Source organism: Oncorhynchus keta, chromosome 1 (assembly GCF_023373465.1).
Source record: "Oncorhynchus keta strain PuntledgeMale-10-30-2019 chromosome 1, Oket_V2, whole genome shotgun sequence".
Classification (NCBI taxonomy): Eukaryota; Metazoa; Chordata; class Actinopteri; order Salmoniformes; family Salmonidae; genus Oncorhynchus; species Oncorhynchus keta.
Window position 1 is genome coordinate 29,644,660 of NC_068421.1, and position 25,714 is coordinate 29,670,373.

The 25,714-nt window shown below is 43.5% G+C and overlaps 1 protein-coding gene and 1 long non-coding RNA gene across 4 annotated transcripts; one reads left to right on the forward strand and one right to left on the reverse strand.

Annotated features, from left to right (window-relative positions):
- Positions 1-121: 121 nt before the first annotated feature.
- On the forward strand, positions 122-16,842 carry LOC118367038 (uncharacterized). Of its 2 annotated transcripts, XR_004822072.2 has the most exons (4): positions 122-233; positions 10,879-10,921; positions 12,162-12,361; positions 14,020-16,842. It is a non-coding gene; the product is annotated as an uncharacterized LOC118367038 (long non-coding RNA). The 2 variants fall into 2 exon arrangements; XR_004822066.2 differs by lacking the exon at positions 10,879-10,921.
- On the reverse strand, positions 16,839-25,635 carry LOC118367116 (protein FAM222B-like). Of its 2 annotated transcripts, none has more exons than XM_035750220.2 (3): positions 25,245-25,635; positions 23,221-23,351; positions 16,839-23,049 (listed from the first exon to the last, which is right to left on the reverse strand). In XM_035750220.2, exons 2-3 carry the CDS (start codon positions 23,303-23,305, stop codon positions 20,759-20,761), a joined length of 2,376 nt encoding a protein of 791 aa, XP_035606113.2. In that variant the 5' UTR covers positions 23,306-23,351; positions 25,245-25,635; the 3' UTR covers positions 16,839-20,758. The 2 variants fall into 2 exon arrangements, with proteins under 2 accessions (XP_035606113.2, XP_035606200.2); XM_035750307.2 differs by having other exon boundaries at positions 25,155-25,635.
- Positions 25,636-25,714: the final 79 nt, after the last annotated feature.

Below are 25,714 nucleotides of genomic sequence, written 5' to 3' on the forward strand. Positions count from 1 at the left end.
ACGTCATAGATATTCTAGAACAACAACAATGCCATTCCTCTTGTCTAGCGAGTGAGTGGGAGGAGTAGGACAGACCTGTTCCTCCAGTTCAGTACGGCCCTCCCCTTTGCTTTATCTAACCTCAAGCCTAACAACAGTGTACCACACCCAAAGGACTGGACCTCAATGGACAACCCAAATGAACTGGACAAACCACTTATCAGCGAGACAAGTTCTGATAAGGAGTCTACCGCGTAAGTTGATGCGCACTCTTGAATATAGATGCTTAATTTTTGTACTAATTTCTTACAGACTCTTACAACATAAGTAATTAACTTTTTAACAACTCTTTAATAATATGACAATGTTTTGTGATAAGGTCAGTGGAAGTTAGGCGCCTAAAAGGCAGGTAATCCAAAAATGCGGCCAGTTGGATAGAATGTACAGTGCATTCGGAAGGTGTTCAGACCCCTTGACTTTTTCCACATTTTGTTACATTACAGCCTTATTGGATGAATGGATTCAATTATTTTTTTCCATCATCAATCTACTCACAATTTTGCATAATGACCAAGCGAAAACTGGTTTTTCTGTTCTGCAAATGTATTACAAAACAAACCAGAAATACCTTATTTACATAAATATTTAGACCCTTTGCTATGAGACTCAAAATTGAGCTGAGGTGCATCCTGTTTCCATTGATCATCCTTGAGATGTTTCTACAACTTGACTGGAGTTTACCTGTGGTAAATTAAATTGATTGGACATGATTTGGAAAGGCACACATGTCTATATAAGGTCCCACAGTTGACAGTGCATGTCAGAGCAAAAACCAAGCCATGAGGTCGAAGAAATTGTCCATAGATCTCAGAGACAGGATTATGTCTAGGCACAGATCTGGGGAAGGGTGCCAAAATATGTCTGCAGCATTGAAGGTCCACAAGAACACATTGACCACCATAATTCTTAAATGGAAGAAGTTTAGAACCACCAAGACTCTTCCTAGAGCTGGCTGCCAAACTGAGCAATTGGGGGAGGAGGGCCTTGGCGAACAAGAACCCAAGAGTTCCTTTGTGGAGATGGGAGAACCTTCCAGAAGGACAAACATCTCTGCAGCACTCCACCAATCAGGCCTTTCTTTATTATTTTTTTTATTTTATTTAACTAGACAAGTCAGTTAAGAACAAATTCTTATTTTCAATGACGGCTTAGGAACAGTGGGTTAACTGCCTTGTTCAGGGGCAGAACAACAGATTTTCACCTTGTGGATTCGATCTTGCAACCTCTCGGTTACCAGTCCAACACTCTAGCCACTAGGCTACCTGCCGCCCCCTTTATTGTTGAGTAGCCACTCCTCAGTAAAAAAGCACATGACAGCCCTCTTGGAGTTTGCCAAAAGGCACTTAAAGGACTCACAGACCATGAGAAACAAGATGGTCTGGTCTGCTGAAACCAAGATTAAACTCTTTGGCCTGAATTTCCAAACATCACATCTAGGGAAAACCTGGTACCATCCATACGGGGAAGCATGGTGGTGGCAGCATCATGCTGTGGGGATGTTTTTCAGCGGCATGGACTTGGAAATCCACCCTGAAGTTGGAATGTTGCAGGCCCTAGCTGCCATTCCAATCTCAGGGGCTTGGACCAAAATTTGGAGAGCTTGTTCTGGCGGTTGTCAGTTTTGATCCTCACCCAGTCCTGGGCCTTCAGGCTTTGTTGTTTCACTATGTGAGACGTGTCATAACATTATTTAATCTGTTGCTGTGCTGCTCCAACATAGGCTTGCCTTGCTGCAGTAGGCTTGTTCTTTTGTTTTGGGCAGAGGCAGTCCAAATGGAGTTTCAGTTTCCTGCCAATCATCAGGGAGGCAGGAGACACCCCAGTTGTGGAGTGTTTGGTAACCCTGATGTGGAGTAGGGTAAGGCTCAGAGCCACATCAAAAGGTCATCCCTCAGTAGGCTGAGGCCGTATTCCTTCCTTCAGGTTCCTGTTCAAGCATTTGCTTGAGGGTGGTACACAGCTGTCCAGGTGTGCTTGATCGATTGCTTTTCAAGATACACAGATAGATCATTCGAGACAAACGGGGGGCTGGGCAACCACCACTGACAGAATAGTTTGAGTGTTTGGATGATCATCTGTGAGGTGGTAGAGGACAATGGCATGGCCATTCCATTGGTGTCAGGGGTGCAGGAGTGGGTATGCCTGATTTCCCACTCATCAGGCATGCTGTGCAGCTCATCACAAGGGACTCAATGTCTTTTTCAATATTTTGCCACCAGACCGTGTCCCTGCACCGTTGCTTCACCTTAACGATGCCCAGGTGCCCCTCATGTGCCATGCGAAGTGTAGTTTGGAAGAAACTATAAGTAGTATATTGCCATGCTGAGGAATGACTACAGCTATGCTGCAGACTGAGGCTCAGGTAAGGTGAGAATGGCATCCAACTGGGACAGGATGAGGGTGATGCCCTGGCTGGAAAGCTTGTATCCAAGAATCCCAACGTCTGACACCCTGAACACACACTTTTCTGTGTTGAGTCTAGCCCCGTTCTCGAAGAGCTGATGAAACACCTGCTGCAAGCAAGAATCGTGCTCTGTCTGTGATGCATCGTGCACCACAATGTCATCCAGATAGATTGACACTCCATGTATGCCTGCCAGAAGAAGAGTCATAATCTTCTGGAAACAGCTGGCATGGCATGCATTTGTACCTGAACACCCCCCTGTGTGTTATGAATGCAGTGAGATCTCAACTCTCATGGACAAAACCTCTAAGGTGACCAAGCCCCTCAAACAGTTGTGAATACTCCATAGGCACTGGTCTAGGCAAGTGCTGCACATGTGCACCAGTTGAATCTGACAGCTTGAACCCTCGGGCATGAAATAAGTCCAGTCTGAGGATGTTAGCGCCATCTGTAGCAACGTAGAACTAACTGGGTGGCTCCTGTAGTTTTGTTTATTGTAACAGACTAGCAGTGAGACAGTCCTAATGACTGAGATCAGCGTGTGGTTGTAGATGTTGAGGGATACTGCTGGTCTATGCAGTGGTACATGTAAGAAGAATGAGTCATATGTGGCTTTGTTCAAAAGTGGCACTTTTGCTCCAGTGTCAATCACCAGGGAGGTTTTAACACCCTTAATGTAGCAGTCACATTGCTTGAACGCAACTGAGTCATCATGTACAGAGTTAATGGAGACGGGTGAACTTCGACCTGCATCTGCTGGACGCTGTCCTGCTGCTAATGAACGACAACAACAGGCAACATTATTGTATTTGTTGCAGTTCTTGTAGCATTGCCCCTTTGGTGGACATGTAGATGCCCTTGGAGCATGCCCACTGGAGCCACAATTAGAACAATGTCGCCCCCCAGTGGTTTCCTGCGCATTTTGCACTGGTGCCTCAGCCAGTGTGTGAAGCTGCGCCCCCGAGATACACTCTGTAGTTTATGTAGGTCAGCGAGAGAAACTTCCATTTGTTTTCCAATAGTAAGTGCCAGCCTGCCAGCTTAGTGGAGTCTGCCACTAGAATAGTCAGTGTAGTCAGCTCAGCTTTCCCCATTCAGACAGTATCTGTTCCTCGATCTAGGTTGGGCAAAACTAAACATGGCGGTGTTCGCTTTAGCAATCTCACTGGAATAAAGATCTCCTCCATTCCTTTCATTATTGAAAGAGATTGTGGTATCTCACCTTAATGTTAGATCAAAGTCTTGATGTGATTGGCCTGACTGAAACATGGCTTAAGCCTGATGAATTTACTGTGGTTACACTAGTGACCATATCCCCTGCGCATCCTGCAAAGGCGGAGGTGTGTGCTAACATTTGCGATAGCAAATTTGAATATAATCATTTTTTTACTGCGTTTCCGTCTCTTTTGAGCTTCTAGTCATGAAATCTATGCAGCCTACTCAATCACTTTTTATAGCTACTGTTTACAGGCCTCCTGGGCCATATACAGCTTTCCTCACTGAGTTCCCTGAATTCCTATCGGACCTTGTAGTCATAGCAGATAATATTCTAATCTTTGGTGACTTTAATATTCACATGGAAAAGTCCACAGACCCACTCCAAAAGGCTTTCGGAGCCATCATCGACTCAGTGGGTTTTGTCCAACATGTCTCTGGACCCACTCACTGTCACAGTCATACACTGGACCTAGTTTTGTCCCATGGAATAAATGTTGTGGATCTTAATGTTTTTCCTCATAATCCTGGACTATTGGACCACCATTTTATTACGTTTGCAATCTCAACAAATCTGCTCAAACCCCAACCAAGGATCATCAAAAGCTGTACAACCCAAAGATTCCTAGATGCCCTTCCAGACTCCCTCCGCCTACCCACAAACGTCAGAGTACAACAATCGGTTTACCACCTAACTGAGGAACTTAATTTAACCTTGCGTAATACCCTAGTTGCTGTCGCACCCCTAATAACAAAAAACATTTGTCATAATAAACTAGCTCCCTGGTATATGTAAGGGGCTTAATACAGTTGTATTCCAGCCACTAGGGGGTATCGTTTAAGCGAATTGGGAAGAGTAAGAATGACAAACTAAAGAAAAACTGTAAACAGCTGTTACCTGTGCTGACATGATTAAATGTGAAGTAAACCGTACTTTTCGCGTTGTATATTTATATGATAAGCTCATTGGAAGGGTAACAAATTTGGAGGCACCGCTGAGATTTATTTTCATGTGAGCACTGGCCCATATTCCTGGAACGGACAACGAGTGAGAGACATTGGGAGAGTAGCTAGCCTCATAGTTGTACCCTACATTATTCATCTCATATGTATACGTATATACTGTACTCTATATCATCTACTGCATCTTTATGTAATACATGTATCACTAGCCACTTTAACTAATGTTACATACCCTACATTATTCATCTCATATGCATACGTATATACTGTACTCTATATCATCTACTGCATCCTTACGTAATACATGTATCACTAGCCACTTTAACTATGCCACTTTGTTTACATACTCATCTCATATGTATATACTGCACTCAATACCATCTACTGTATCTTGCTTATGCCGCTCTGTACCATCACTCATTCATATATCTTTATGTACATATTCTTTATCCCCTTACACTTGTGTCTATAAGGTAGTAGTTTTGGAATTGTTAGCTAGATTACTTGTTGGTTATTACTGCTCGGAACTAGAAGCACAAGCATTTCGCTACACTCGCACTAACATCTGCTAACCATGTGTATGTGACAAATAAAATGTGATTTGATTTGATTTAAAGGTTTTACTGCTAACCTAAAAAGCATTAGATTGGAGCCAGCCCAAGTATCTTTCCGATTTGGTCCTGCAGTACATACCTACACATCCTGCTACGGTCACAAGACGCAGGCCTCCTTATTGTCCCTAGAATTTCTAAGCAAACAGCTGGAGGCAGGGCTTTTTCTTATAGAGCTCCATTTTTATTGAATGGTCTGCCTATCCATGTGAGAGACGCAGACTCTGTCTCGATCTTTTAAGTCTTTATTGAAGACTCATATCTTCAGTAGGGCCTATGATCGAGTGTAGTCTGGCCCAAGGGTGTGAAGGTGAACGGAAAGGCACTGGAGCAACGAACCACCCTTACTGTCTCTGCCTGGCTGGTTCCCCTCTCTCCACTGGGATTCTCTGCCTCTAACCCTATTACGGGGGCTGAGTCACTGGCTTACTGGTGCTCTTCAATGTCGTCCCTAGGAGGGGTGTGTCACTTGAGTGGGCTGAATCTCTGAGGTGATCTTCCTGTCCGGGTTGGCACCACCCTCGGGTTCGTCTCTCTCTCTCTCTCTCTCGACCTCTCGAACTGAGCCCTAGGACCATGCCTGATGACTCCTTGCTGCTCCACTTTCAACTGTTCTGCCTGCGGCTATGGAACCATGACCTGTTCACCGGATGTGCTACCTTGTCCCGGATCTGTTGTTTTCGACTCTCTCTCTACCGCACCTGCCGACTCTAACTCTGAATGATCGGCTATGAAAAGCCAACTGACATTTACTCCTGAGGTGCTGACCTGTTGCACCCTCTACAACCACTGTGACTACTATTATTTGACCCTGCTGGTCATCTATGAACATTTGAACATCTTGGCCAGGTACTGTTGTAATTGTCACCCGGCACAGCCAGAAGAGAACTGGCCACCCCTCAGAGCCTGGTTCCTCTCTAGGTTTCTTCCTAGGTTCCTGCCTTCTAGGGAGTTTTTCCTAGTCACCGTGCTTCTACATCTGCATTGCTTGCTGTTTGGGGTTTTAGGCTGGGTTTCTGCATAGCACTTTGTGACATCGGCTGATGTAAAGAGAGGCTTTATAAATACATTTAATTGACTTCTCCAGTGTCACACACACTTTTAGGGCATACATAAAGCTGTCCCAAAAACAGCTTTCTTTCAGCACCACGGAGTGAATCCTTACTGCTACACCTGACTATCAGCAGAGCCTTGTCTGGCAGCGAAACAGTTCATTCAGACTCATTTACTGCATAAAAAAAAAAATCATAGCTGATATGACTGACTTATACTGACTTATATATACTGACAATTGAGATGAGCTAAGACGACGTAGTCAATATAACTATTTGTTCAGCCCTTTTGAAATGTACAGCGACAGAATTCAGAACATGGGCCGTTATTACAGTATTCTCACTGTACACCAATTCAGAACCGTAGGATAAATAAGGGGGCATATGAGCAGACAATGAAAGTTCTTACAATATTAAATGGTGACATTTCTTTAAAATAGGCTATAGGCTACATGTGCACCACTGAGCCAGAACAGTAGGCTAAGTTATGAGGGGGAAAAGGGACCAAATTATTAGGGTGAGGCACACGGGCTACTAACTTACTACACAACATACACTTAGTATTACTTAGCTACAGTATACATATTTCCCTGGGATATTACATCATTTATGCAGCAGCATACAATACAATGTTAGACTCAACTGGTTGTGCTGTGCTCACTTGAACAGTTCTTGTGGGCAAATTTTGTCATCAAACTTTGTCATCAAAGTCTGGCATTCTCTCGATTCATGGTGTTTTAAAGAAAATTGGGAACTCTGAAATCAAATCAAATGTATTTATATAGTCCTTCGTACATTAGCTGATATCTCAAAGTGCTGAACAGAAAGAAAAAGAAAAACAAAGTTGAATCATGACGTCAGTGATCTTCAGGTCGGAGCTCTAGAAAGAGGCCCTAGTTCCCGGCATGTCCATTGCTCATATTTCTTGGCCCAAGCAAGTCTCTTCTCTTATCGGTGTCCTTTAGTAGTGATTTCCTTGCAGCAATACAACTATGAAGGCCAGTTGATGTTGAAATGTGTCTGTGTCTGTTACTTGAACTCTGTGAAGCATTTATTTGGGCAGCAATGTCTGAGGCTGGTAACTCTAATGAACATGTACTCTGCAGCAGAGGTATCTCTGGGTCTTCATTTCCTGTGGCGGTTCTCATGAGAGCTAGTTTCATCATAGCGCTTAATGGTTTTTGCGACTGCACTTGAAGAAACGTTCAAAGTTCTTGAAATGTTCCGGATTGACTGACAATCATTTCTTGAAGTAACAATGGACTGTCTTTTCTCTTTGCCTATTTGATCTGTTCTTGCCATAATATGGACTTAGCCCTATTTGGTAAGACCAAGACCATCTTCTGTATACCACCCCTACCTTGTCACAACACAACTGATGGGCTCAAACGCATTAAGAGTGAAAGAAATTCCACAAATGAACTTTTAATAAGGCACACCTGTTAATTGAAATGCATTCCAGGTGACTACCTCATGAAGCTGGTTGAGAGAATGCCAAGAGGCTCTACTCCACCTGCCCTCAATGACGGGTCGCCACTGGCATGATCAGACTGCGTGAGCCACTGTCGTGTTCCTCGAGAGCTTGGACTGCCGATGTAAACTTGTTATCCACTGGCTGTAGAGTAGAGAAGACACATTGTCCCTCAGCACTGTCAGCTCCATGCAGATTGATAGCTACCATACACAACTGGAACAGGTGGATCTCTGGGGACCATGAGAAATACAGATGGTGTAGGTAAGCTAAACTCGGCCATACTCATCGCCAAAATGTTACAAATGCCTGGAGGCTTGTTCTGCAATTAAACTGTCTTTGCAGTTTTACTCTTACTCCCTAACGCTTTACTTCATGTGAACATGTTAACAACTCAAACAAACAAATTTTTCCAATCCTCACACATCAATACATGCACAACATGCCCGTTACATTCTTAAAGCAACAGTATTCAACTTTGGTTTTAGAAGTGAGGGGAACAGAATTATTCTAATTATTTTAACCAGTTGGATTAACACTCCAAACAGCCTACCCAACCGCTCGGTGGCTTCCGCATGGTCCTAAAGCATTCCAATGATAAAACTGAGGGGGACAAAATTGCAATTTCAGAATCTCCCCAGTGAAAGTTGCGCACCTGCTGAACACAACAGTGGGAAAAAGTTTTTAAAGACTACAATCTCCTACAAAATTCAAAGTGTGTCTTTGGTAAATGCCCAAGTGCAAATGCTGGAACTACACAAATACGGTAGGTATTTATTGTCCATCACTGATTTATTGATTGATTGGTTGATTGATTGGCATTGCTCTGCAGGTCAGACAGCCCTGCATGTGGCCATAGAGAGGAGCTTAGACTTTGTGGAGTTTAGTTGATCTAGAAGTGTTGGAGAGACTACAGAAAGATAGGGAGGGTGTTGATCCATCTGATTCGTTTAATAGACGTCTGGATACTGTGTATCAGGATTTTGTGGCCATTTACACAAATGGTTCAAAAGATCCAAGAACAGAATGTACTGGGTCAGCATTTGTAGTGCAGGAACGTGGGATGGCAATCTGCAAATGTATTACAGATTATCTGGCTGTATATATGGCGGAGCTGATGGCCATACTGTTAGCCTTGCAATGGTTGGAGAAAGTATGCTCTGATTCATGTGCAGTGCTGATGAGTCTGCAGTCCTTTATCTCACGTAGCAGACAAGACTTGCTTTATGATGTACTACAAACCCATGGCATAGAGAGATGGGTATATAGGTAAGATTTACTTGGGTACCAGCCCATGTGGGGTCGGTGGAGAATGAGGCAGTTGATGTCATGGCTAAACAAGCACTTAGTAGTGGGGATGTTGATGTTGTAGTTTCAATGAGCAAGGCAGAAGCCAAAAGCCTGATATTGACAGTGATGGTGCAGAGATGGCAGGAGAAGTGGAATAGAGATACTACGGGGCAGGCATTTATTTCAAGTACAGAGGAAAGTCGAGGAGTGGAGGACGTCATGTGTTGCTACAGTGTGGGCAGTATCAGAGGGAAAGAGAGAGGCTGAGATCTAGTATGAGGGACAAGGGGATACAGGAGTATATTGAGTAGAACCTCATTAGATATAGTCTGGAATATTTTATATTTTTTAAGAGCAACGGGACTGTTAGGTAGGATTTAGTTTCTCCCTGTGTCTGGTCCACACTCCAGTACAGCAAGTGGCGGTAATGCACCATAATGTTGGATGCCTACCGCCAATAAACCCCACCGAAGAAGAAGACTAAAAAACGTGGAGTTGGTGGTACAGAAAGAAGCAGATGTTCAGCCAACATGGAACCACAGGTTCTTTCTCTGGCCCTCGTCTGGATCAACTTGCTCTAATACTCTAGTGAAATAATTTCGACATGTAAATCTTTGATTTTTAAGTTTTATTCAATGATTATATGATTCGTTCCACCAATTCAGTGCCTTTTGAGAAATGTAACATGGTAAAACAAAAATGTTTGATTTCACCTCATTTTAACATAAAGAGCAAATGTTCAACTTCATAAAAAACATGTTTTCACATCTGAAGACATTAAATAAAAAAATATACTATAGTAAGTGCCCATTAATTGCCAAATAAAGTAACAGGGTTGAAGATTTCTTCGTAAATCAGACATAAATCCCCTTGTGATGGGAGAGTGGAAGCTTGTTGTGTGCAACCGGGACTGGCAATTGAATACAAGCTTCACCCCAAAAATAACATTGTTAAAACAATTCTAGTCTGTCTATCTGTGGGTAACGGGGTTGATGTGTTTTCCTCGACCCCGCTCAGTCTTCCACCACAAAACACCAGAAAATTGCCAAAAAGAGTATAACTAGCTCACCTGCTTTAACTTTATGATTTCACTATTTGATGTTCAATGTTTCTTTTGAAAAGAATATTTTACAAATAATAGTTTCACCATATTAAAATTACTGTTGGGGTCACGTAACAGGGTTGACCTTAAAATGAGGGACAGATATGAATAAATCACTAATCACATTATTTTAATATTTTTATTTAATTAACCTTTATTTAACTAGGCGAGTCAGTTAAGAACAAATTATTATTTATAATGACAGCCTACCAAAAGGCCTCCTAAGACAACAACATAGCAAGGCAGCAACACATGACAACACAGCTTGGTAGCAACATAACAACAACATGGTTAAATATAACGTATTATTTAAATAATAGTCTTCAGAAATTACTTTGTCAAAGCAACACAATAACTAAGGCTTTTCAGTAATGGTGAAACTTGGATACATTTTGGGATTGAGTGTGTTAAAATCTTCCCAGAAGTGACACAGTTGACGGCGGAAGGTGTCAAAACGCTGAATTTTGGCACTTCAGCAAGCCTTTATTCATATAAAAAAACAGATTTATTGGATTCTCCATGTGGTCTATATTAAATGGCACTTAATTTAATATGACAGGCTTTTAAAATTCAATATTGGTTCACAATTTCTACTTAAAATATCAAAAAACACTCATTTCGTGCAACAACCCATATACAGTATAGTATAGGTGTGTTCTCAGAGTGACTTTCTTTAAATGTCCTACCCTGCTTGCACTAGAATCATCTTGACATGCTGATCCTCTTCACAGACTTCTCGAGGAGAAGTGGTACAAGTTTGCCAGTAAGATAAAGGTAACATTTTTTACATTTTTTATGAAAAAGATATTCTTGACGAACTTCCTGACTTACGTGGTATACCTGGGCATCTTCACCAGTGGGCTCCTACAGAAAGGAATGACAATTGAGTCTCTTACTGACCAAAAATTCCCCAAATATGTATACGCCTAATATACACCTTACCCCCGCCCCCCCAAACAAATGATATAACATTTATTTTCTGACAGATACACAATTTCTTTATGCATTGTCTTTGCCAAATACTATATTTATCAAAGACTTATAACAGAGGCTGACATTTGATCTATCTGCTTTGCAAGCCCATATTTCCTGTTGAGTATACACCACTTAACTACCTGTGTTTCATTGGCGAGTTCATCAGTGTCATAAGAGCAGTCTACTTCTTCTGGAGAGGGGGGAGAATGTGTGACTTCTAAGGATTACAAAATGAATGCACTAAGTGTAAGTGCCTCTGGATAAAAGCAATAATTTTAAATGATTAAAATGTAATGTAAATGCGACAAACTATTTTGAATTCAAAACCTCCCTGTAGGAAACTATAGGAGAAGAAGATGCCAAGTGACGTTCTCTGTTCTCCTATAGTTTCCTATGTAACAGTATAACTTTACGTCCGTCCCCTCGCCCATACCCGGGCGCGAACCAGGGACCCTCTGCACACATTAATAACAGTCACCCTCGAAGCATCGTTAACCATCGCTCCACAAAAGCCGCGGCCCTTGCCGAGCAAGGGGAACTACTACTTCAAGGTCTCAGAGCAAGTGACGTCACCGATTGAAACGCTATTTAGCGCGCACCGCTAACTAAGCTAGCGGTTTCACATCCGTTACACCTACAGGGAGCGCTCCTCATGGTGTGTGTAGTGTTGTGTGGTTGTAGGGAGTATGGGGGCCCTTGGTGCTCTCTCTGGCCCTTGCCTGTATCAGCCTCCTCTACTACTCCAGAGGCTCCAAACTCAAAGTACAACGTCATGATGCAAAATGTAAGAGTTTAGGCCAGAGTTTAAGCTATGAAAAGGATCCATTAACAATTCATTAGTAGATTCTAAGTGAACGCTTTCTCTCGCTCTCATCTTCTCAGATGATCTTAGGTAACATCTTGCACTTTATTGTTGTATTTTCTGCAGGTATATCCACTTTATCATTGTTTATGGAATTGTATGCAAGCATTTATCATATTGTTTCCCCACAGCAACATTTCTAACCTTTTCCATGTCTCGTTGTTGTGGCCGTGACAGAGGAGTCCCCGTCATGGGAATTGAACACTGGCCAGAAATACACCACCATCACGTCCACATTCACGTAGGGGGTTGGTGGTTCAAGAAAACACTACAAGAAACCACCCTTCAACAACCTCCAGTTTACCACCCTGGCACTGTTCAAGTTCACCACTGGCATGGGAGACCTGGAGTTCACAGAGCAGATCCAGTACAAAGAGGTGTGTACATGGGACCTGTATTGTGAGACTTCTATTTTGATAGTGAGACTTTTATTACATTTTTTTTTAATGCTGTGGAGTAAAGAGCACGTTTGTGCTCATTTAAAAAAAAATGTTTTTTGGTACTTTTCATTTTTTTATTGAAGACATTGAGTAATCATTCACGGTGCAGGCTGTAAAAAGTAAGTGAACCTCTGTGTTAACGACTTCTCCCAAAGCTATTTGGAGTCAGTTGTTTCAATTAAGGAGATGAGATTGGAGGTGTGGGTGTCACAGGTGCCCTGCCCTTTAAATAAAGGCACACAAAGCCAGGTTACTGACAAATCTGTTCTTCTCCAGAAAGATTGGTTAGTGTGAACCATGCCTCGATCCCAAAAACTTTCACAGGACCTTAGAAGACGCATTATAGAGATGCACAAAGCTGGAAAAGGTTACAAAAGCATTGCTAAAGACCTTGGTGTTCATCAATCCACGGTAAGACAAATGGTCTACAAATGGAGAAGATTCAGGACTGTTGCTCCTCTCCCTGGGAGTGGGTGTCCTGTGAAGATCACTCCAAGAGCACAAAGGGCAATCCTGAAAGAGGTGAGAAAGAACCCAAGGGTAACAGCAAAATACCTCCAGAAAACTCTACAAACAACGAAAGTCTGTGTTCATGTGTCCACTATCAGAAAAACACTGAACAACAATGGTGTTCATGGAAGGATACCACGAAGGAAACCACTGCTGTCTAAAAAAAAACATTGTGGCACCTCTCAAGTTTTCCCAAGACCACCTGGATGTTCCACAACGCCTCTGGGAAAATGTACTGTGGACAGATGAGAAAAAAGTTGAACTTTTAGGGAAAAATGCACAACGCTATGTGTGGAGGAAAAAAGGGCACTGCACACCAAAAATGCATCCCAACTGTGAAGCATGGTGGAGTGAGCATCATGGTTTGGGGATGCTTTGCTGCCTCATGGCCTGGACACCTTGTAATCATTGTGGGAACAAGGAATTCAAAGTGTATCAAGACGTTTTACAGGAGAATGTCAGGGCAGCAGTCCATGACCTCAAACTTAAGAGAGGTTGGGTGATGCAACAAGACAATGACCCGAAGCACACAAGTAAATCACCTAAAGAATGACTGAAAATGAAGAAGATTCGTGTTTTGGAATGGCCAAGTCAGAGTCCTGACCTTTATCCAATTGAGATGCTGTGGCATGATCTGAAGAGGGCTGTGCAATCAAGACAACCCAGAAATATTGATGAACTGAAACAGATTTGTAGGGAGGAATGGTTAAAAATTCCTCCTCAACATTGTTCAAGTCTTATAAGCAGCTACAGGAAATATTTGGCAGAGGTTGTTGCTGCTAAAGGAGGATCTACAAGTTACTAAATTCAAGGGTTCACCTACTTTTTCCAGCCTGCACTGTGAATGATTACTCAATGTCTTCAATAAAAATGTGAAAAATACAACTGTTTGTGTGTTATTAGTTTAGTCAGATTGTGTTTGTCTATTATTGTGATTTAGATGAAGATCTGACAATATTTTGTGAGTAATCAGTGCAGAAATCCAGGTCATTCCAATGGGTTCACAAACTTTTTCTTGCAACTGTATGTGTTTGTGTGTAAGCATGTGAATTGTTTAGAAGTTTGGATTGCGTGTGTGTGTCCAGAGACCACGTACTATCCTGGACCCAGAGAGGTACCTGCCCATGTGTCTGAAAGAGAAACTGCACTCAGGAGAGGTGCAGAAGACGGGACTGTCGGCCGGAGATGAAGACCGCATGGTTTCCTAGGCAGAATTTAAGGTCAATGGAGACTTTCAATGGAGATTCTCCATTGAGCATGATTTTCTACTCTAGCACTAGACTTAATCTTTGTCCGGGAAACTGGTCCCTTGAGTACATTCCTATAGTAGGATGAAGGCTAGCCTCTCGAGAATTTGGCATCTGGTTATGTACAGTGCATTGGGAAAGTATTCATACTCCTTGACTGTTTCCACATTTTATTAAAAATTAAAAAAATATCACATTACATAATATTCAGACCTGGGCTCCCAAGTGGCACAACGGTCTAAGGCACTGCATCTCAGTGCTAGAGGCATTACTACAGACCCTGGTTCAATTCCAGGCAGTATCACAACCGGCAGCGATTGGGGTCCCATAGGGCGGTGCACAGTTCAAAGGGGGTGACAATCTAGACCCAAACTGTTACAGACCTATATCCATCCTGCCCTGCCTTTCTAAATTATTTGAAAGCCAAGTTAAACAGATTACTGACCATTTCAAATCTCACCATACCTTCTCAGCTGTGCAATCCGGTTTCCGAGCTGGTCACGGGTGCACCTCAGCCAAGCTCAAGGTACTAAACGATATCATAACCGCCATCGATAAAAGACAGTACTGTGCCGCCGTCTTCATCGACCTGGCCAAGGCTTTCGACTCTGTCAATCACCATATTCTTATCGGCAGACTCAACAGCCTTGGTTTTTCAAATGACTGCCTCACCTGGTTCACCAACTACTTCTCAGATAGAGTTCAGTGTGTCAAATTGGAGGGCCTGTTGTCCGGACCTCTGGCAGTCTCTATGGGGGTACCACAGGGCTCAATTCTCAGGACAACTCTTTTCTCTGTATATATCAACAATGTCGCTCTTGCTGCGGGTGATTCCCTGATCCACCTCTATGCAGACGACACCATTCTGTATACATCTGGTCCTTCTTTACACTGTGTTAACAAACCTCCAAATGAGCTTCAATGCAATACAACACTCCTTCCGTGGCCTCCAACTACTCTTAAACGCTAGTAAAACTAAATGCATGCTTTTCAACCGATCACTGCCCGCACCCGACCGCCCGGCTTGCATAAATTGCTAAATTGTAATTACTTCGCTACTATAGCCTATTTATTGCCTTACCTCCTCACGCCATTTGCACACACTGTATATAGACTTTTTCTATTGTGTTATTGACTGTATATTTGTTTATTCCATGTGTAACTCTGTTGTTGTTTGTGTCGCACTGCTTTGCTTTATCTTGGCCAGGTCGCAGTTGTAAATGAGAACCTGTTCAACTGGCCTACCTGGTTAAAGGTGAAACCTTCGCCACAGTCTGAGGTCCTGAAGCAGGTTTTCATCAAGGATCTCTCTGTACTTTGCTCCGTTCATGTTTGCTTTGATCCTGACTAGTCTCCCAGTCCATGCCACTGAAAAACATCCCCACAGCATGATGCTGACCCAAGCTTCACCATAGGGATGGTGCCAGGTTTCCTCCAGATGTGACACTTGGCATTCAGGCCAAAGAGTTCTATCTTGATTTCATTAGACCAGAGAATCTTGTTTCTCATGGTCAGAGTCCTTTAGGTGCATTTTGGTAAACTCCAAGAGGGCTGTCAGTTGCTTTTACTGAGGAGTGGCTTGCGTCTGGCCACACTACCATAAAGGCTGACCGCCTTGTCAAAATGAACAATCGGGGGAGAAGGGCCGTGGTCAGGGAGGTTACCAAAAACCAAATGGTCACTTTGACAGAGCTCCAAAGTTCCTCTGTGGAGATGGAAGAGCCTTCCAGAAGGACAACCATCTCTGCCGCACTCCAGCAATCAGGTCTTAATGGTAGAGTGGCCAGACGGAAGCCACTCCTCAGTAAAAGGCACGACAGTTTGCCAAAAAGGCACTTAAAGACCCTCAGACCATGAGAAACAAGATGCTCTTGTCTGATGAAACCAAGTTTGAACTCATTGGCCTGAATGCCTCGCCTCACGTCTGGAGGAAACCTGGCACCATCCCTATGGTGAAGCATGGTGTTGGCAGCATCATGCTGTCGGGATGTTTTTCAGCGGCAGGGCCTGGGAGACTAATCAGGATCGAGGGAAAAATGAACGAAGCAACAGGACAGACCGAGATCCTTGATGAAATCCTGCTCAGGACCTCAGAATGGGGCGATGGTTCACATTTCAACAGGCCAACATCCCTACGCACACAGCCAAGACAATGCAGGAGTGGCTTTGGGACAAGTCTCTTAAAGTCCGAGTGGCCCAGCCAGAGCCCGGACTTGAACCCGATCTAAGACCTGAAAATAGCTGTGCAGTGATGCTCCCCATCCAACTGGACAGAGCTTGAGAGGATCTGCAGAGAAGAATGAGAGAAACTCCCTAAATATAGGTGTGCCAAGCTTGTAGCATCAAACCCAAAAAGACTTGAACCTGTAATCGCTGCCAAAGGTGCTTCAACAAAGCACTGAGTAAAGCATCTGAATACTTATGTAAATGTGATAGTTTGTTTTTACTTTGTCATTATGGGATATTGTGTGTAGATTGAGGGTGGGGTACAAGTAATACATTTTAGAATAAGGCTGTAACGTAACAAAATGTGGAAAAAGACAAGGTCTGAGTACTTTCTGAATGCACTGTACATGTTTAGAATGACTCATTGTTTGTATATCCTTTGAGAATTCAATACGTATCAAGCCTTGCTGTTACAAATAAAATAAACAGAATCGGTTTTGCAAATGCAAACTTTATTTTGGTTAGGGGAGAATGTTTGTGCAAGGCATAGTTTCTGAAGGATAGGCAAACTGGAATAACACAATTCTACAAAGTAGAGAAACATGAGCTTCCCCAACCACTGCCATTTATGTCACATTTCCACTTATGTGGAGCAGAAACTCACAAGCACAATTTAGTCATCACAGTCCCACATGCTGTTCTTACAACTGTCTAGAGGACAGTAGACAACTTTTGTCCCCACCTTAAAATAGAGTCATTAAACTTAATTCAATCCAACCTGCCCAAAGAATGTTTGTGTCCAAAATGGCCCCCTATTTTCTAAATAGTACCCTAGGTCAAGTCATACACTATAGAGCGAATAGAGTGCCATTTTGTACACAGCCTGTATCTAGGCTTTGGGCCATGGTGGTGGGGAAAGCTTGGTGACTTTGGTCAGTGGTTCAGTAGCAATCATTCAGACTCCTAACAGTGTCTGGAAACATTGTGGCACGTGAGAACGAACTTCTGTCTAGTATCAGTAGTTACAGTTAGAAGCTTGGGCCCCCAACAATGGATAGAAGTGCACAACTGTGTAGTGTGCAAAAGCACCTAGGCTATGCTTCACACCCTTTCTCGCTCTCGCGGACACACATTCCATATTAAGTCCAGTGGAGGTACTTCATATGAAATAGTAACTGTAAACCTGATTTTCTCGAGCTGTACAACATTATAAAACAGGTCAAATCAGCTAAAATGGAACGACAGGTACATTGCTTGGTTCACTGTAGCAACAGTTGGTCCATTTCCACTGCAAAGATTTACCATCTCACATTTCTAAAATCCATGACAACACAGTATAAATAGTAACCTTTATTCCACTAGTACAACCCATACATCATTACTATACACACACACACACACACACACACACACACTATTGTGTGTTCAGGCTTGAATTCATTAGCAGCTTCAAGGGCCAGGCACACAACAGTAGTAAGAGCCAAACAACAGAATCTAGCTACCGCCCTCAGGGAAGAAAGCTCAATCCATAAGATTAAAAGGTGCTACAAAGGGGACAAGTTCTATCAGGAAGCTTGGTGAATTGCAACAGCATTAGGCTACTTCCAAAACAAAATCTACCCTCTCCCGCAACCCATTTCCCTATAACATGGAGACTCACTCTTGAGCCATTTAGTTTCGGTTTTGGTCCACCAGCTTCGTAACAGCTGTAAAAACGATATATTTGTTGTTATTGAAAATATATTTAACTGAGATTTAGATGGTACAATGATTCCCTACACTATTCAGTGCTTGTTTTCTCACATACAACTGAAATTGAGGGAACCGTGTGGAATTTTAGCAACCAGGAAATTACGGAGCGATTTTTACATTGCCCGGTTGACCCGATTTCCACTAAATAACACAGCCAAAGTCAAAACAGCTTTCCCATTTCAACAACATGTTGCTCTGGCGGGAGACGAATATCACAGCTAATTGGGCAGGTATGTAATACTATGAAACTATATCATTCCACTATTACTGCAGATATATTATGGCCATTTTATGAAATGGCTACATAAAATTACTTATGACCTTTCCATCTCTTACTGAATGCAGCTAATTGTGGTACGTCGGTTTGCATTGTTTTGTGTCTGATGATATGCTTTACCTATGGCACCTATGAGGAAAAACCTATGGCTTCAGAATGCAGTGATCAAGGAAATAAATTAGCTAAGATCTAAATTACTGAAGGCTATTTGTCACATAGAAACAACTAAATAAATGTAGTCTGAAGACCATAGTTACAGCCCAGTGCCACACACACCTATAAAAAAACTCTACTAAATATTATTCATACTTTTCATCCATTAAAAGGAGGATTTTTACTTAGCAATTTAAGTGTCCTTAAATAAAAACATATGCAGAAACAATTGCTAGTATCATAACTATTTGATATAGGATTCTACACCATGCAGTTTGAGGAAATCCAGCATGGTGTATGTAGTAAGTCATACAACATTTAAGGTGTCGAGGTTAACATTTTAAGGCTTTTTTTCAAGAGTTATCAGGGAGGAGGAATGTGGGGCCATCACAAGAGTAAGCCGTCACCCAAGCTAAACTGAGGGAAAATGCAGCATGCTAGACCCATAGAAATACAATTACTAGAATAACAAGTAAATCTATTTCTATGGCTAGACCCATCTACTAGCATGAGGTAACCTGCATTTAAAAGAACTGGACCTCAGTTCTTCTTTCTAGGTAGTACAGAGAAAATATACAATCAGGGTTTGGCTAGCAAGTGAAGGACAGACGTATCCTACGAAGTAAGCTAGATCTACTCAGGGTTTTCTAAAGCTAGCCAGATTCTGTGAGCATCACAATCCAGCTCTTATTCGTACTACGACAGTGGATATTGCTCAGCCGCAGGGTAGGGTAGTAACTGCACATGTATGTCGCACATGGCTGAAACATCAATCCATGGGCGAGTCAGGGCCACATTTTCATTTGTGGTGAAATCAAAATTAAAAACTTTCAAATACCAGACTATGGAATGAAATGGGCTTTTAGAAGCACCAACTTTATTACTTGTCGTTGATGCCAACTTGGTGTGGTTAATCAATGAACAACCACAAGGACCTTTTCCCCCCACTCCTATCGATAACATTTTTTAAAGTTATTAAAAGTGCTACTAGGTGTGAAGTATAAAATCCATTGTCATGACCAAATATGTCATGTGATATATTTTAACATTACTCTTTAAGACAAAAAAAATGTATTAAATATTTAAATCACTAATCTTCCTCAAATGAAAGGGATCATGACGCCATCTTTGCAAGAGGGTGGAAATCTAACTCTGTTGGTCCTCCACTCGTGGCTCAGTCATTTCATTCAGTGTACGTGGAGTTAGCCTTCCCCAGAGCAGGTTAGTGCTGAAGGATTTGTTGCCAGAGATTTACCTGGCTAAAAGGTGAGCCACTTTCGTATGACCGGTTGTCCCGAGTTGAACTCAGTTGACCAAAGTTACCTCTCTAGTCCTCAAACCTGCTTCGTAGGATACCCCTCAGCTTACCAAAACCCCCACAGACAAGCAAAGATCCACAAGGAATTGTTTACAGTAGTGTATAATGGTGAAACAAAGTAGCAAATAACATTAACCCTCTGGTATGTTCAGTTGTACTTGCAAGTGATCAATTTGGTCTTTGCGCACACAGACAATCCCTTTCAAGATCAGGGGATTGATTCTACAGGGTTCACGTTATTCTAAGACATTTAATGTTTTTCTAGAAGTGAGCTTTTGTTCCTTTTGTACATTTTTAGCATAACATCTTGATTCTCTAAGTCTTCATACTGAAAACGTCACCGGTGAAATTCAAGTAGAGACAATTAAAGTAACAGCACACGGTAGGGATAAAATAAACAATTAAAAATGACTTCAAAAGCACTCCGTCTTAAGGCCTTACCATACACAAGAGGACAGGACACAATGGCTGTAGCATTACCTTACTGTATATCGGGAGAGATTGAAGTAAGAATATACTCTTAGACATTGGGTCCATGACAACCTGGGCATAACTGGCACTTATTATGTGGAAAGGAAGTAGCCCTACTATGTTCTCTAACTAGTCCTAGATCACAATAGCGTATCCCAGAAAATACTACAATCAGCAGATGTCCATGTTGTGGTATGAGTAAGTATTCCTCATCACCGGAATAACAATATAAAACCTTTCATCTGGCACTAAGGTTTAAAAGATACCATTTTAAAGGGCTGAGGACGCATTAAAAAAAAACATTGAGATCAGGAGCAACCGACTAGGGAGAACATTCAATTGATCACTTGCAAGATATCTACATGTTTACACCTGATTGTAACCTTGAAATCATTCACCAACCATAACACACGACTGGTGAGGTGAAGAGAGATAGATATCTATCTATAGCCTGGGTGGTGAGCATGGATATTTCTACTGTTACCTAGCTCTGGGCTCTGGGCTGGAGCTCTACCCATGGGGGGCCTGTGCATCTTCCCCATGGCGCCTGGGTTCTGCTGGAACGCCTGGAAATCCCCAGACAGGTAATCAGACACATTCTGCTGCATCAGCTTGGTCTGACCCAGGTCTGGGACCCCGGGTCTGGCTCCAGGTCGGTACTGTGATCCTGGTGTGCTGCAGTCTATGGAGGCCCCTTCCGGGCCCCCCTGGAAGGCCATGGGCAAATCCTGTGGGCCTAGACCGTCACTTTCAGCTGCTTGTAGGACGCTGTCCCATGGAACCTGCAAGTAGCGCCCGTTGGTGTAGCTTGGCATGGTGCCGCCCGCTGGGCCGGTGACGGTGGGCGAGGGGGTTGTCTTGTCTGATGGGTGTTTAATGGGGAAAGATTGTGGCTGTGGGGCCAGCAGCTTTTGGGGGTAATTGTGGGTCTTGGCAGGGAAGCCAGGCCCAGAGGGGGCTTCCCTCCTGGGGTTCTTGCAGGGTTGGGCTCCATCAGGCAGATGCTGCATGTGAGCCAGCTGGTGCTGGTTCCAGGAGCGCTGCTGTTGGATTTGCTGCTGTTGGAGCTGATGTTGCTGCTGTAACTGATGATGTTGTTGCTGCTGCTGGTGAACCTGTTGGAGCTGCTGTAACTGATGTTGATGCTGGTGAGCCTGCTGTAATTGCTGCTGCTGTAACTGCTGCTGCTGTAACTGCTGCTGCTGTAACTGCTGCTGCTGTAACTGCTGCTGCTGTAACTGCTGCTGCTGTAACTGCTGCTGTTGTAACTGCTGCTGTTGTAACTGCTGCTTCGTGTCAGTGTGGAAAGTAGGTGGCATCCGGTTCATGACAGCCATGTTGGGCTGTAGGCCATTAGCACCAGCAGGGCCCTGGGACCCTCCAGGGGCTTTCTCTGTGTGGCCCAGCAGGCACGAGGGAAGGAGGCCAAAGTTGTGGGGTGTGTTGACCCTGGAACTGGCATTGATGAGGAGGTTACGGCTGATGGGGCTGGGGTTGGCGATCTGGCCCTCGCACACCGAGGTGGCGCCTAGTCCAGCCCGAGCCTGGCAGAACTGGTTGATCTGGTGCACGATGCTGCTCAGGTCGGTGCCCGGCCGGTTGTGGTGCAGGCCGGCCGCCATGGACAGTGGGATGGTGGAGGTAGACACGGTTACGTTTGGTGGGGCGTCTGCATCTGGCAGCTTCCTGGGGCCATAGGGGGGGCCTGGCTGGGGTTGCAGGGCATTGGAAGCAGAGGGGGAGCCAGGGCCAACACTGGAGGCCTGGGGGAGAGGCTGAGATGGGGGGAGGCCCTGGGAATGTTGCAAACTGGGTGGCTGGGCCTGGGCAACATCAGACAGGTGTCGCAGGCCCTGTGGGAGAGGCTGTGACTGGGGCAGGCAGTGGGGGTGCTGCAGGCCCTGGGAAAGTTGCAGACTAGGTGGAGGCTGGGCCTGGGCTACCTCAGGCAGGTGCCGGAGACCTTGAGCCCGAGCCTGCTGTAGTAAAGCTTGTTGGTGGGGAAGAGTCTGGTGCTGCAGAGTCGGAGGACGAAGAATATGCTGCTGTTGTTGCTGCTGCTGTTGTAAGGTTTGTGGCCGAGTCTGATTTTGCTGCTGCTGCTGTTGTAAAGTCTGCGTGTGAGGCAAACCCTGCTGCCGCTGGACATTCTGCTGTACCGTTTGCAGCTGGGACAAGCTTTGTTGCAGCTGTAAAGTTTGAGTGTGGGCCATGTTCTGTTTCTGTAAGGTTTGAGGCATATTCGGTGGCTGTGAAGTCATGTGGTGAGGCATGTTGTGCTGCAGAGCATGCTGTGGATGGCCCTGTTTCTGTGCCAATGCCTGGGGCTGGGTTTGAGACATGCCCTGGAGGTGGGGGACAGGCTGGGGGAGGTTTAAAGTGCTCTGAGCAACGTATGGCCCGCTGTGGAGGTTCATGGATGGTTTGGGAAGCAGATGGGCTCGGCTGCTGTCCGTGTCTGTGAGGACGCCTTTGCCAGGCGAAGTGCGGAGGACGGCCAGGAGGCCCGCTCTGGTGCTGCTGACCTGAGACGGGTAAGAACTCTGGCGCTGGCTGGAGCTGGATGTGTCCAACCCGTTCACAGTGCGGCGGATGTGCTTCCTCTGTGGTACTTTGACACTGTTGGGGAAGATCTTTATGGTCAGAGGATTGTTGGCGACTTTCTTAGCAAAGGCATCCAATTCTGCTGGGGTTGGATAGTTGGCAGATTTCATCTTCTGTGTAGTATCCCCTAGGATGGGAACAAGGATAGAGGGAGAGAACAATCTTTTTTAGCCTAACCAAAGTTAATTCATTCAACTAATGACTGGAACAGATATACAACTCATTAAGTAGAAATATGAAGAGGAAACTGATTTCTCTGATATTATAGTACTCAATTATATCAAATAAAAACACTTACATTGCTGAAGTCCAGTGTTCATCTGCGTGTGGGAGAGAAATCGGGGGGTAGGTTCACCTGATGAAGCTGGCAGACAGGCCAGCATGTCACACTTCCACTAACGCAACATGGGAAACGCTCTCCTCACCATGCTGAGAGAGACACACACATCAGCAGTCAAACACCACATTGACCATGTAAAATGACTCAGCCATGAGGCTATTTATTTACTGTACATTATGTGACCGTTCTAAAATGGCAGTCAGTAATCAGCCGGCATTTTCACCCCAGCCTTCAACAGCAAACATGCTGCCTGCAGCTAGACAGAGATAGCAGCGGGCTTAAGATGGAGACGCCTTTTCTCCTTTCTCAGGGCACAGCAGGACAGACTGCATGATGGCTACCGGCTAGAGAGTCTCCAGCTGCCTTCACCAATCTCTGTGTGTGCACCCCAAATTACACCCAATTCCCTATATAGTGTACTACTTTGACCAAGGCCCATAGGGTGGTGACGAGGAAGAGGCACTCCAAAGACCGTTAGTGTCCGGAAGTAATTTAGCCATTCATTATAGTCATTGTGATCTGTAGAGCTGATATTTTCCTGTGCAAATTACCTCATGACATTTCTGGATAGCTCATTATATTAATAAAGTCTGATTTAATCAACAACTACAATAGTCAGTTGAAAAAAAGGATACGGTACTGTACATATCTGGCTGTGTTGTTAGAATCACAATTGAGGGTGCAGTATTTGAAAACTAGCATTCAGTTAGCCAGCTAGTTTAGCCAGGGAAAACGAGCTTGGGCCAACAGTAGTGTGCATGTGTACCAGCTGGGCGCACATGCACACTAGGCTAATTCAGGAAACATATAGTAGTTTTTATGCCCTGATATAAGGAACCAGCTACGAAAAGTTTGATTAAACAATTCAGACTGAAAAGAATAAGTCAGATGACTTATATTTAAGGAGCAAGTCGATGTACAATCTCAAAATCAGCTGTAACTGTCAACAGTAGAACAAAACTCAAAAGGATGTTTGAGTGAACCCTGAATACAGAAAATGAATGGTGAATTTCCTTCCGGACACAATAAACTCCTCACCACTCTATAGGGCTCTGGTCAAAAGAAGTACACTATATAGGGAATAGGGTACCATTTAGGTATGCGTGTCAATAGTTTACAATAATAAGCAATGCAGAACAGCTTTGTGTGATGTATGTAATGGTGCCTTGTCACCCAGAACCCTTTTCAGTTCTGTAACGAAGCTAAATGTGACAGAATTCAGAAGTCCCAATGACTCAAGCATGATACGTCTTACACTGTAGCTGGTTAGTGTATCCAGCTGACCATTTCTTGAAAATTATGGACATGTAGCTACTAGTTACAATAAATATATTCAGTCAGATGACTGGGTCTACCAGAAATGTTACTGCATCATTGCGTAAATATCAATAACACTAGTCATTCAACGTGGTTGTAGACTAGGTAGGGCTTCTCTGATCTAGAATACAAAGAATTCTTAATTATTATCTAGCTGGTGTCATCTTTGAGCAGCATTGTCTAATAGTCAATAGACCATTCAAAATGTAAATGAACACTCGCTAGCTACTTAGCTACTGTACTGACAATATTTGCGTGCCAAAAAGTATATATTTTTCAAATGTATAATATAACCCTGGAATTGTAGTTCTACTGTAACGTTACTTAACTAGCTACCTTCTCGTGTAACTGTAGCCCAAGTTAACTGGTTAATAAAGAAGCAAGCCAATTATGAATGCTAACAAGCTAGTGTTAAATACCTCGAGTCATAGCACCAAAGCATTGAACACTTCTTTGTGCTGCTAGCGATCAGCTAGGCTAACTAGCTAACGTTAGCCAGCTACTGATGGCTACTGAAGTAAGTAACACTTTTGCTAAAGGAAACACCAAAAACAAATAATACACTAAATACTTACTCCCCGCGAAGTCAAGAGAAAGGCATTTGCGAAAACGTCATTTTAGCGAGATGATCGAACATAGATATTTTGGTTATGTTGTTAGCTCACCAATGCCTTATTTCTGGTATTTGCTTGCTTTCTGCAACAGCAACTTTGAGAACACATGCGCAGTGGGCACTCTGTGGGTTTTAGGACCTTTATTACGCATATTTTAGGTGTGGATACTTAATGCCTGACTGATATTCCTTGAGATTCCTGATGAGATGAAAGTCCTGAGATTCTTCTAGATGCATTAAAAACGAATTATGATAAGGATTGATTGAATGGGAGACAGGCTTTGGCTCAAATTAATAAAGTATCGCAAGACTAACTGGGGCGGTAACCGAAAAGCGTTGGGCCCGTAACCGAAAAATTGCTGTATCGAATCCCCGAGATGACAAGGTCAAAATCTGTCGTTCTGCCCCTGAACAAGGCTGTTAACCAACTGTTTCCCGGTAGGCCGTCATTGTAAATCGGAATTTCTTAACTGACTTGCCTAGTTAAATAAAAATCGGGATTTACATGCCATGAATGTTGCA